We start from the raw sequence: 13340 nt of genomic DNA, 5'->3' as shown, positions 1-13340 counted from the left end.
GGGGGTTGTTGTTCTGTAACTGCTCGTGTACAAAGCTGGGTGGGGGGGTCACGTGTGTGTGTGTATATCCCTGTGCACTCTGTGTGCAGGGATTAGAGGCAGGACTTTGGGATGCCAAGTAGAAGAAAGTTGTGAAGTGACCGTGATGTCCCCAGCTTTCACTCATTTCCTGAAGCCTGGAGAGGAAGTAGGAATTGCAGTTAACTGAACCATGTGCATGAGTTCTCCTGGTAGCATGAGAGCTGAACCTGTCCTCTCCCTGTCCCCCCGTGTCTCCCTCCAGCTGCAACAGCAAACGCTACCTGGAGACGCTCCCCAACACCAGCATCATCATCCCCTTCCACAACGAGGGCTGGTCCTCCCTCCTCCGCACCGTTCACAGCGTGCTGAACCGCTCGCCCCCGGAGCTGATTGCCGAGATTGTCCTGGTGGATGACTTCAGTGACCGAGGTAGGGCCCATTTCACCCAGCTTCCCACCCTCCATACTCCGTTCAGTGACTTGCTAAAGGGGTGGTAGGTTTTCCCATCTTCAGCAGCGCCAGCATGTGGACCACCATGTACTGATACTTGAGGCCATGAACCTGGCACTGAACACAAGTTATCTTACTTAGTCCTCACAACGACCCATGAAATAGGTTCTGTTTTTATCCCATTTGTATCAACGTAGAAGTGCATTAAACTGCAAATAATAGAGAACTTTAAATAATAGCTCAGACAAGTAAGGGGTTTATTCATTTATTCATTCATTTGATAATGAGATCCAGGATTGGTACAGCTGCTCGAGTCTACCATTGGAGAACCAGACTTCTTCTCTTTTCCCACTTCCTCATCCTCGTGGTTACAAAATGGCTGCTGTACCTCTGGGAATTCTACCTTCCAGGCAGGAAGAAGGAGGAAGGGCAAAGAGAACAAAGCCTCTTCCTTGGAAGACTTTGCCTTCTTATTCAGGAAAGTCTCCTCAGAGACTTTTGGCCAGAACTCTGACATTTGGGCATCCATATCTGCAAGGGTGGCTGGGAACGTGAGTGTTCTGATTTTTGGCCTCTTTAGTAGAAATAGGAAAAGAAGTGGATTAGAGAAGGTATCAGGACAGCCCACCTACAGTATCTGCCACACCACTTTACAGATGCAGAAACTGAGGCTCAGAGAGGTTAAGTGACTTGGTCTTGGTCACACAGCTCTTAGATGGTGATGTGGTGACCAAGTCACATCTGTCTGACCCCACGCACATGATCTTAACCACTAGACCACACTGCAGAGCCTCTTCGCTATGGGCCTTACCCATGGGTTTAAGAGACACAGAGGTGGAGCCACAAATGAAATCCAAGAAGAATTTGGCCTCCAGCCAATGGTCTCGAGCTTATTCTTTGTATCAGAGCTTTCACCACTTGCAGGAAAATCAAGAGAAGCCGTTTCCTCTCTCACTTTCCTGTAGAGGCACTAATAAGTAGTGAAGAGAGGGAATCTAAGTACACTCCAGAACAATCGAAGCTGAGCTGCTTGCTGCCCCGTTTTAGTACTACACCCCACTTACGCGGCGGGGGGTGTGTGTACACACACATACATGCACACACATTTTGAACTCAGTTCCTACCGTCTCTAATTCTCCCCGTAACTCTTTTTTTTTTAATTATTTTATTTATTTATTTTTGGCTGCATTGGGTCTTCGTCACTGCGCGCAGGCTTTCTCTAGTTGCAGTGAGCGGGGGCTACTCTTCGTTGCCGTGTGCGGGCTTCTCATTGCAGTGGCTTCTCTTGTTATGGAGCACGGGCTCTGGGTGCCCGGGCTTCAGTAACTGTGGCTCGCAGGCTGTAGAGCGCAGGCTCAGTAGTTGTGGTGCACGGGCTTAGTTGCTCCGCGGCATGTGGGACCTTCCTGGAACAGGGCTCGAACCCGTGTCCCCTGCATTGGCAGGCGGATTCTTAACCACTGCACCACCAGGGAAGCCCTCTCCCCTAACTCTTGACATACACTCATTGTCATGGGACCCTTTACTTTTCCTTCTTTGCTCTTACCACATCAGTATTAAAATATAAATAAGTGTAACATGTGAGCATTGTGTGTGTAAACACACAATTGGCCTGTCGTATGTTTCCTCTACCAGATTCCACATTCTGAGAGCTGGGACCACCCCATCAGTCTTGTTCACTACATATCTTCAACTCCTTAGGCATATAGTACGTGCTTAATACATGTTTGACAACTAAATGATCAGAGCTCGTTTCCTCTGTTCCCTTAGTACTTCCGCCATGGTTACAATAGCATCCATTATATGAGATTTATTTGTGTCCCTGAAGTGAGGTCTGTGAAGTCACCTGTGGGTGTGTCTCCTTGTGTCTGTAGCACCATTCTTTAGCAATAGTTACCTCTTTGATCCTGGCCCTGTCACTTATTAGCTCTGTGACCTTGACCCAGTCACTTAATCTCTCTGTGCTTCAGTTCCCTCATCTGTAAAAGGGAATCTACCTCTTAATATGACTATTAAGTGGGTTAATACATGTCAAATAGTTAGGACAGTACAATGCACAAAGTGAACATTAGAAATAAACATTTAAGCTTGGTATTATCATTATTCCTATTAACATTATTTACGGCTAGTTTGTTGGAGGGGGTGTCAGGGATAAATGTACAGACACGGAGGTATGGTCTCCCTCTTTCCGTGGGTGAAAGGGCTTTGCAAATTGTAAAGCACTAAAAAAATGTGCTATTGCCCCACCTTCCGCCTAAACTGTCTCCCCATCCATTCACCATTCCGGGGACCATTTCTATGTGCCAGGCCCATACATTATCTCATTTATTCTTGACGACAGCCTCTGAGGGAGGCCCTGGGGTCTCTGCGTCTCCGACGAGGAGTTGGGGTCAGGTGACTGGCCCAGACTCACACAGCCAGTGAGCAGAAGACCCAGACCCGTGGACTCAGAGCCCCAGACCCCTGCTCTACCATTGCCTTTCCTGCCTTTCGTCCTTTACCCCTCCTCCTCTCCCAACCTCATCCTTCCCCCAGTTTCGGCCCGCCACCCCCAGGCCATGGGCTCTCAGCCAGGTGGTGAAAATGAATATAAATGAGCACATTGCTCAAGTCATTAACTGACGTCCGTTTACCGTGCTGCGCAGACACAGCCCCTGCTGCTCGGGGTGAGCGCCCGAGCCTTCCCGCAGGTTCTTGAGAGCCGCAGCCGTGCGGATTGCCCTCTGCACTTTGCTCCCCTTCTTCGTGTACCAGCCGCCGCAGGGCCTTCTGTTCTGGAGCACGCCAGGCTCCATCCGGCCTTGGGGTCTTCTCGTGTTCTTCCCTCGGCCAGGACATCCTGGAAGCGCCGGGCTGCTCTTCATCTTCACTTCGGTCCCCCGCCCCTGCCGCTGTGCTCCCTTCTCCACGTAGGGTCACAGGGCTGTTTGCTGACCTGTTCATTATCAGGCTTCCTCATTAGACCATTTGTGGTTAATAAATGTTTGTGAATTAGTGAATGAATGAATGAGGGGGGGCAGAGAAGAAGGGAAAATATATGGCAGCTACAGCTATATCCACACACGGGGAAAACCATCACTCGCAACAGGGTCGTCTTCAGTCAGCGAGATAGATGTGGCTGTGGAAGACACAGAGGTTCCTTTGGTGACCGGCGCTGGCCCACGTCTTTGGGTTTCAGGTTCAGGTCCCTGTCGCCTGTTTTCTGAAGCATGGGGCAGACCCATAACACTTGGCAGGACCCATCTCTGAGCATCACAAGGCATTAGTGCTCCAGAGGGAGAGTGAACCCGGCATCATCCAGATTAGAAACAGCAGCTCTACTTGTTGGGTTAGAAAAGAGTTTCAAGGTCATCCAAGGCTACTGGCTTTGAACATGTGCCTCTGAGCAGTAGGGGTCCCAGGAATGCGTCAGAGAGCACTGTGAGGGCTGTGAAGAACCTCACAGGTGCAGGTGGGGTTCACATACCTCTCCTGGCATGGTCTATATTTGGTTTCTGGAAAATTGTTCACTAAGAGGAACTCCACTGCTTAAAAATGTGTGAAAATTGCAGATGTAACAGCCTACTCATTGTACAGATGGGAAACCTGAGTCCTGGAGCAGTGGACAAGCTTAACTAAGAGCACATGGCCAGCTGGTTGCAGAGAAGAGACAAGAATTCCCTCTCTGCGCTCCCAGTACAGCCTGTCCCCTCGTCTTAGCTGTTAATGTGAATCATCTGCAGAAGCACATTACTGTTTTCTACCCCCCAGGATGCTTCTCAATACATCATTTTCCATTGTACTAAAGAGCAAACTTCTTGCTAAAGAGAGCTCATTATCAAACACAACCAATCCTGGACCACAATGGTTTATGCTCCAATATCCCAATTTCCTCAGTGTTGTACTCAGTGATGAAAATAACGTGATTCCCCCTCCCCCAGTAAAAAAAGACTGTAACAGTCTTGAGAAAGAAAAGGTAAATTATATAAGAATGACATTCACCAAGTAACAGCTGTTTCTCCAGAGAGCAAAAACATTAACCCAATGCAGTACCGTCCCCAAACCCTAATAAGATAGAGAAGAGAATGAATACTGTCCCATTTCACAGACAGGAATGAGAACTGAGGCCCCTGACTGTTGCCCTTTTTTCTCAGTGAATCGGGCATGGAATGCAGAGGAGAACTCTTACCTCTTGCCCCTCAGTCCTGCCTGCACATTAGCTGTCAGATTTTGCAACCTGCATTCTTCAGAAAAGCAATCATTCTTCTTGTTTCAAGAAGAAATTCTCAAGGCAGCTTTGGAAGAAAAACTTAGCAGTGATTGTTTTAAAAATGAGATTTGAGAGAAACAACTTCAGAATTCTAGAGAGGCCTGTCTCAAGTATGGCAAATATGGGCCACCGTGAAAGACGGATTCCTCTGGGCCACGTGAGCAGAGGCAGTTCTCAGAGTTGAAATTCATAGATGCTAACTACAGGCTTGATTGGCGCTGCCTGGAAGAAGGCATTTTGCTCTGAAATGAGCCTCTTCTAGGATCCTCAGGGCAACTAATTTTAATTTGGCTGAGGGTCGAGACCTCGGGTAGGAGACAAAATTGGAGCAGATGAATTCTTGAAATTAGATCCAGAGCTTTGTGCAGGCAGCACTGGGGACTAGAGTGAAGGCAAACGTTGGCCCCGGAATAATCCTGGCCCTGCTTGCAAATAGAGCACTGCGGAGTTTTCCAGGGGCCTCCAAAAGCTCTTCAAATGTGGGGGCTTGGCTTGAGGATGAGGAGGACATAGAGGTGTTTTTGCACTAGTGGGAGAAAGGTGAGCGTGTAGGGTGGCAGACCTGCCTCCAGATTACACTGCCCAGATAGGAGATCTTTATTAGGAAAATCAAGAGGGGTCTTTGTTCATTCGTTTCTTTCTATTCTCCTTCCCCTCCCCATTTCCAAACAATATTGGTTTTCCAAAAATAATAGGATATGTAGACCTGGATGGGATTATTGTCTTTGGATGAACTGTGGGCCGCCCGGAATGATGAGGTGCAGAAACGAAAGGCTATGATATGATCTCACTGACATCATTTCCCCCAGCGCAGCTCCCCATCAGCAAACAAACAAAAACATACACATGGAAGGGTTCCCTGAAAGGAGGTTCTTAAGCAAGCAAGCGTTTGTGGAGCTATCAACAGATTGTTGGCAGTGATTGGTGCTGGAGGGAGTATGGACATTGCAGGGCCCATTAGTACACATGGTAGAGGCTCTCACCATTGAGACCAAGGTCCCAGCTCTTCCTTCTATGATTGGGCTTATTAACTCTGACCTGCACTGTCACACCATGCCAGTCCTGGAGACACGTCAAGGAGATCCGTTTGCCCTGGCCTGATTTGCATTGCAACGTACCACTCTTGACACGAGCCCATCAGCATCTATTCCTCGTTTCTTGTCATCTCTCTCGAAGCCTTAGTTTGCTTCCAGGACCACCACAACTGTTGGGTTGGCCATTCCCCACTTTCACCATATTGTTTGGGTTCTCTTCACCTTGAGTTTTGTGCTGCTGATTTTGTTTTTCTCTACATTTGTCCTGATTTCATTCATATTCATGAAATGACTCTGTGCCCGTCGCTGCAGCAGGTGCTGGGGCTACAACGGGAATAAAATAGACTTCTCTTCTAAGGCTCACATCTAGCAGGGCAGACATACAAGGTAAGGGGCAATCATAAGACCATGGAGTATGTGCCCCTTGGTGGAGGTCCAGGTGCTGTCAAGCACGGAGAAGATCAGGGAAGACTTTCCAGAAAAAATTGCAGCTGAACTCGATCCTAAGGATAAGCAGATACTTCTCCTTGGGGTAGGGAAGGGAGAAGAATGTTCCAGGCAGAGGGAACGTCATGAGCACAGGCTAGGAGTCAAGATGGAAATGTGGAAGGCGCAGAAAGAGCCATCCATAACCTCATCACCTGGAGGCAATTACGGTTAACATTTAGGGTTCTCCCCTTTCCCAGTGTGGTTTTTTTTTTTTAATAGGCCTTATTTTTTAGAGCAGTTTCAGGTTCACAGCAAAATTAAGCTGAAAGCACAGAGAGTTCCCATCCACCCCTCCACCCCTTGCACGTATCCTCCCACACCCACTCCCTCATCAGTGTCCTGCACCTGCATCAGAGGGGTACATTTGTTACAATGGATGAACCTACAGTAACCCATCATTATCTCCCAAAATCCATAGTTTATATTAAGGTGCACTCTTGGTGTTATATATTCTGTGGGTTTGGACAAATGTATAATGACATGTGTCTACCATTATAGCATCATATGGAGTAGTTTACTGCCCTAAGAATCCTCTGTGCTCTGCCTATGCATCTCTCCCTCCCTGCTAACCCCTGGCACCCGCTAACCTTTTTACTGTCTCAGTAGTTTTGCCTTTTCTAGAATGTCAAATAAAATTGGAATCAGACAGCATGCAGTCTTTTCAGATCAGCTTCTTTCACTTAGTAATATGCATTTAATGTTCCACCATGTCTTTTTATAACTTGTAGCTCATTTCTTTTGAGTGCTGAATACTATTCCATCGTCTGAATGCACCACCATTTATTTATCCATTCACCTACTGAAGGGCATCCTGGTAGCTTCCAAGTTTGGGCAATTATGAATAAAGCTGCTCTAAACATCAACGTACAGGTGTTTGTGTGGACATAAGTCTTCAGCTCACTTAGGTAAATACCAAGGAAGGTGGCAGTTGCTGGATCATATGATAAGAGTATGTTTACTTGTGCAAGAAACTGCTAAACTGTCTTCCAAAGTGACTATGCCATTGTGCATTCCCACCAGCAATGAATGAGAGTTCCTGTTGCGCCACATCCTTGTCAGCATTTGGTGGTGTCAGCGTTTTGGATTTTTGCCCTTGAAATAGGTGTGTAGTGGTTTCTCATTGTTGTTTGGATTTGCACTTCCCTGTGACATTTGCTGTTGAGCATCTAATCTGCCATCTGAACATGTTCTTTGGTTCCCAGTGTCTGTTCATTTCCATTTTCTCTTTCATACCCTCCCAATCCCCCTCTAGTTGCAGGCCAACTGAAGTAACTCATGTCAACAGTCTGGTGTGTGTCCTTCTAGACCACTCTGCCTCATAACACTAACGTGTAGTAACAAGAGCTAATACTTCCTGAGCATTTGTGCTCAGTGCATTTACCCATTCGTCACCTCAGCACTGTTGTGGCTTCTGTCATTCCCAGTATGAAAACCACTGGACTCAATGATCTCAAACCTCCTTTTTCTACTTAATAAAGGTAATATTTTATCCCCATTTTACAGATGAGGAAACTGAGATACAGAGGGGTTAAGTAAATGGCCAGTCTACTTAGAACAACGAGGCAGAACTTTGATTCAAAACCATGCATTCTGATTCTAGAACTTTTGCCCCTAATCTTTACATGTTTTTTTCTCCCCTTTTAATGGGATCATACTGTATATATTGCTCTTCTTTTTTTTCCCTGTTAATGTATCACAGACATCCCTCAGGTCAGTAGGTATAGTGCTAACTCATCTGTTATTTACTAGCTGGACAATAATCCATAACGTGAATCTACATTTAGACCCTTTACATTACGCTTTGTGTAGTGGACATCCAGTTATATTTAACTTTGTATCCAGGTCTCTTCCACTAAGTTTTCTACAGTCACTTCCCCCTTGTCATTATAAAATGACTATCACATCTCTCCTCCTCTGAGTCAATTGTGAGATAGAGACAGGATTCACATGACTCCAGAATATTAGGTGTATTGTTGGAGAGGCTGATCCAGAGAGCACAACACGGATCTGTCCCTACCACTTTGCTCCTGGACTGACTGATGCAGGAACAGGCTGAGCAGCGAGGAGCTGTGGGCCTCCCTGGCAGGGCAGAGCCTGTACCGGTGAGTTCACCATAGCAGGGAAAGCACAAATTAGCAGGCCGTGTGGGCAGCATGAGCATTCATACTTTGGCCTGCCCTGTGTCCCCTCTCCTGGCCACCCCAGAAATGAAATATTGTTCCTTCTTTGGAACTGTGAAGGCAGGGGAAACAGTTCCACCTTACAGATGACAAAACTGAGGCTCTGAGAGATCGATGGGGGGTGTCCTAAAGTGCTTACCTGCCCTAGAGGAGTCTCCTCCTGGTGAGTCACCCCATTTGATGGGAGGGATCCATCTTCCCCATGATGGGTTCCGTAACCTTAAGAATCACACTTCCTATGTATCAGCCCAGTCTCTAGGGTGTCTTACCACTAAGAAAATCCACAGGTTTCTTGATTCTCTTCTCCTTTCATATAACATCCTGAATGCTTCTCCCCTCAGACTCCAAAGGACAGAACTGCTAAGAAGATTAAAGCTGTTACAGAATATCAATGAGTTTATAATGGGGGAAATCTATAAACCTTTTTGGTGGCTATCTGGCAAGAACACAGCATGCAAGAGTCGATATGCTTATGGTATATTTTGTGCATCTTAAAAAAAAAAAAACCCAGGATTTTGTGAATCAAGCACTATATAAATGATTTACTGGGATAGCAAAAAAAAAAAAAAAATCAAATAAATCGCTCAGATTGCATCTGAAGCATCAAAAGCTCTGATGCTTGGGAAGGAATCGTTTCTGTAGTGGAAAATAGCTGCATTATATTCTCAGAAAGGTGATGCTTCTATACAGTAGGCGAGCCTTCTGTATTTTAAAAACTTGGTGCAGCAAAACTCTGCTAAATTGCTGATACTCTCCTGATTTTCTTGTGAGGATTAAAGTCTAACCTTTTCTACTGTTTTAGTGTTCCCTTAAAAACTAAATGGGGGGAAGCAAAACCCAATGAAGCAGGTGACTGGAGGTCCTTGGAATAAGGTCCCCAGGGAGAGGGCCACAGAGCTGCCCCCCTTCTGTCACAGTCTTTCTTCAGAAAGCTCCTGGGCCTTTCTGCCAGCTTAGGTCTGACGTGAATTGCTATTTACTCAGGCCGTAGAGGGAAATGAGATTTGAGGCTGAAATAAAAGAAGGAGGTCCCTTAGTATCTCACTTGATCGAGTGCAAACCATCCAAGTCCTGTTCCCATCCTTCTTTTAGCTCAGTAAGTGGGGAGCTGAAGGAGCTGGTTTTGTCTGCCTCATAGAGGGGAAGAAGCAGTAATAGCAATAATAATAATGCTGTGTAACACCTAGATAGCACTACCATGTGCCAGACACCATTGTAAGCAATTTAAACATATTATACTTAGTTTTATTGGGAGCCTCTTAGCCAACATTTGCCTAATGGGAAAATTCACATTTAGTAGAAAATTCAAACCCAAGTACAAGGAATTCACCTCCTCTCCATATCCCACCCCCTAAATAAAACAACTTTTAGGTAAAAACAACAACAAAACTGCTAGGTAAAGATAGGAAATACTCAGTCATGACATCTGATATACATCCATACGTCTAAGGAAGTATGTTCTGCTGTTTTCCTTCACAATCAGTGTAACTGGACAGGGCTGGTACCCAGCTCAAGTTCAGCTGCTTGCCGCTCAAAAGGCCAATACTCAGGAGACAAGTGTTGGCAGGAAATGAAAAGTCTCTTTATTCAGGGGCCAGCAACCTGGGAAGATGGTGGACTAATGTCCTAAGACCATCTCCAACTTGCCGGTTAGGAGATAAAGATTTTGAAGGCAGTGTGAAGGAGGGGACTGCAGGGTGCCCGATCAGCTCATACACAATTCTTGGATGGGTTGGCATCAAGATGAAGCTTCAAGCGTCACCCCTGTTCTGCTTTCACCCGGTCTGAGGTCTCTGTGCTTGTGGTCAGCAGTTTTCTGGTGGAGGTCTGCTTCCTGTGAAAACAACTTAGGAATGTGTGTCAGGCCTTTATCTGTATCTTTCAGGGACCTGGGAGTTCAGTGACTCTGGGGCTGATTTATAGTCTCAATTGTTACCAGTTTCCCAGACCAACAAGTATTGTTAGTTTCTACATCTTCACATTTTGTAATCATTAACTCCTGAGCCAGCCTTTTGAGACTCAGGTGGGGGGCCTGGGAGACTAAAGCTTTTCTACAAAGAAGAGGCAGGTGAAGGACATGGGGGTGTGTCAGGGGGTCTGTCCTGGGAAGGCCCCATAGGGTCCTGCTTGGTTACATAAATATTAGCCAGCTCCTCTAAATAATATTGGTTCTAGCAGGTTAACGATGCACATTGGCCAAAAAGTAGGCATCAGCTCTAACCTACTAACCAACACCAGACCCATGGGCAGCTGTGAAATGACTCATTGGCAAAAGATATCAATACTTCAGGAATTCTTCCCAATTTCCTTGCAAAACTTCCAGTCCCGGAAAGGTTCAGTCACGTCTTTATCAGGCAGCCACAGCTCCAGAGCCAATTTTGGTTTGATTTGAATCCAGAGGCACCTTCAGATCTGTAAACACCGGAGGCTTAAAATGTTACCAGTTTTCATAGCCAAAAACAGGCAATGCTTGACAGTTCTGAAGATCAGGAAGGCCAGATCCAGACATTTATACATCTCTTATTCATTGAAAAAGTTAAAAGGAGAAGCCCTGTTAATCAATATAGTGTTCGTGGGCCTTGAAGTTTTCATTTCTCTTTTCTCTCTTTTTATTCTCCTGCTTTCCTATCTGAAATAGAAAAATCTCATGAAAATGTAATTCTTGCATCATTGTACAGAACAAAGAAACAGGCATGTGAAGACCATAGTAACACTCTTTCCTCTTGTACTATTTAGGGACGTTGGGTCCCGTAATGTATTAACAGATGCAGACTGCCTTTTTCAACCTTTGGGATCCTCGTATACACTCAGGTCCTTCTCCTGAAAGACCAAACTACTCATTCCTCCCAGAATGATAAAAATATATATATTTATTTGTTAGCTTCATGAATGCAGACCTCTTCAGACATGCCCACATTGTTTATGAGCAACCGGGAATCTCAAAATAACCAATAACTCCCACCATCTACTGTGCCAATTAATGAATGGGATTTATTGGGCATTGCTAATAATATGTAGTGAGGGTGAAAACAGGTGGAATTATAAGGCTGTTTTCTGCCCAGTCTTCTCAGAAACTTTTAATTTTTCTTTTCTGTGTGCTGTCAGAATATATGGTCTGGAATATTCTAAATAATAACTGCACTCCAGTCTCCGTTAACGGAAAGCTCAAACTAACAATTACCTTCCCGGAAACCTCCACAGCAGCCAGCAGATCTGTTTTAACCAGGCAGGAGGAAAGACCAGCCCTGACCTTTCCCAGAAAACATGTTTCTGCTTCCTTATGACAGAAGAAGCAATCAGTACTTTTAACTCATGAGTGAATGAAGATGACCTGTAAATAGACCTTCCACCCGAGCAGAGTTGACTCTCAGCATTCTTTGTCGTAGACGCAGAACCCTATCGCCCCCATCTCCCACCCTTTCCAGCTGAAGGAAGACAGGGTGGCATAGTCAGTTTGGTGGACTGCTCCTCACCTACCACTCATTCCTTGTGATCTTGAAGGGACAGCCGGTCAGTAATACCACCCAGCCATGAAGGAGGCTCCAGCCCGCCTGGCCAGTGCTGTCCCAACCCCATGGCCACGGTAATTCATCCAGGGCACCAGCCTGTGATGCCAGCTGAGCCTGACCTAACTCCAGGCCAGTTCCGCCCCTGTCCTTTCCCCTCCCATGAGCCAATACACCGTCCTCTTGGGTAAATTCATTGCGGGTGGGTTTCCGTCACTCCCAACCCGCAAGCCATAACTACCATCCTCCCTTTCACGGGTCAGGTGAAGATTAAGTGAGGTAATGCACTAGAGATATAGCGCAGGGCCCAGCCCACGGTCGGCATTCAGTAACGGTCGGCATTCAGTAACGGTGCTCACCGGTGACGCTGTTGTGGTGATGGGGGTTATCATGACTGTCCACAGGGCGGTGAGCGCTCAGCTACCCCATCTACCTCAAGAGTCTCGTTACAGGGATTAGATGAAACTAGAAATGTGAAAGAGCCTAAAGAGCTGAAAAGTGCCATAAAGACATAGAGGAGGATGCTGATTTCCACAGAAGGCAAGAACCCTGAGGAGGACCCTCCAGTCAGGTGGCCAAGGAGAAAGTGACCTCAAAGGCAGGCAGTCCACGCCGGGAGTGTGTCCCACACGGTCTCCGGTTCCAGCTTAGTTCACGTAGGGCTTCTTAACTCTTATCCCTATCAGCACCAACTGAGGAGCTTGTTAAATTGCAGCTTACCAGGGCCCACTCACAGAGATTCTGATTCGGTGGTTCTGGGGTGGGCCCCAAGAATCTGCATTCTCAACAGGCATCTCAAATTACTTTGATAGAGTTGAAATGCTGCTCAGACTCGGAAAACACTGGATTATAGGAATAGAAGACCGTATATCACAAATAAATGCTTTGTGATACAGTTGGATGGTGATATCTCTGGATGTAGACCCTGGATTACCTTAAGTGCAAAACTGCATGGCCCTTATCGGAGGAGCTAAGTTAAGATGCCTTCAGCCTCAGTCAGACCCCTGTTTTTCAGGATGCCTTGTCATAAATGATTGCCTCACTGTAACAGGCCTGTGCGGATTTATGGTCCCACATTGAATTTCAACCGCTCTTCATTAATCCTGGTGACCTCACTTAAATTATTAAACAGTCATACTCCAGTTTCGAGGACACTAATTACATCCTTGAGAGGCTGTTATTATCTGGATGATCACATGCACTCAGCCAACACTAGACTGTTTTCTCCCCACTCATCAGAATTTTATACTTTTTCAGGATTTTGTTAGTTGCTGAGTGTGTGTGTTTCATATGACAGGATCTCACTGCTGAGGAGTTATGAAATATTAGAGCAGGGGTTCTCAAATTCTGGTGCACATAAGGATCACCTGGAAAGTATGTTTAACATGCAGATTCCCGGGCTCCACCCCAG

At 46.1% G+C, this 13340-nt stretch overlaps 1 protein-coding gene across 6 annotated transcripts in view; it reads left to right on the top strand.

Moving 5' to 3' along the window:
* Positions 1 to 13340, top strand: part of GALNT10 (polypeptide N-acetylgalactosaminyltransferase 10) — a 225326-nt gene that overhangs the window by 134033 nt on the left and 77953 nt on the right. For all 6 annotated transcript variants that reach the window (XR_003427703.1, XM_027081475.1, XM_027081472.1 and 3 more), the window contains one exon: positions 284 to 450. Coding sequence is in view for 5 of the 6 variants with exons in the window: in XM_027081475.1 (XP_026937276.1) it covers positions 284 to 450 (167 nt within the window). In the remaining variant the exon portion in view is untranslated. The remainder of the gene's footprint in view (positions 1 to 283; positions 451 to 13340) is intronic.

Source organism: Aethalodelphis obliquidens, unplaced genomic scaffold (assembly GCF_003676395.1).
Source record: "Aethalodelphis obliquidens isolate GAN/ISIS:26980383/991018 unplaced genomic scaffold, ASM367639v1 scaffold45, whole genome shotgun sequence".
Classification (NCBI taxonomy): Eukaryota; Metazoa; Chordata; class Mammalia; order Artiodactyla; family Delphinidae; genus Aethalodelphis; species Aethalodelphis obliquidens.
Note: the sequence above shows the minus strand (reverse complement) of the source record. Positions and strands in the feature narration are given on the sequence as shown.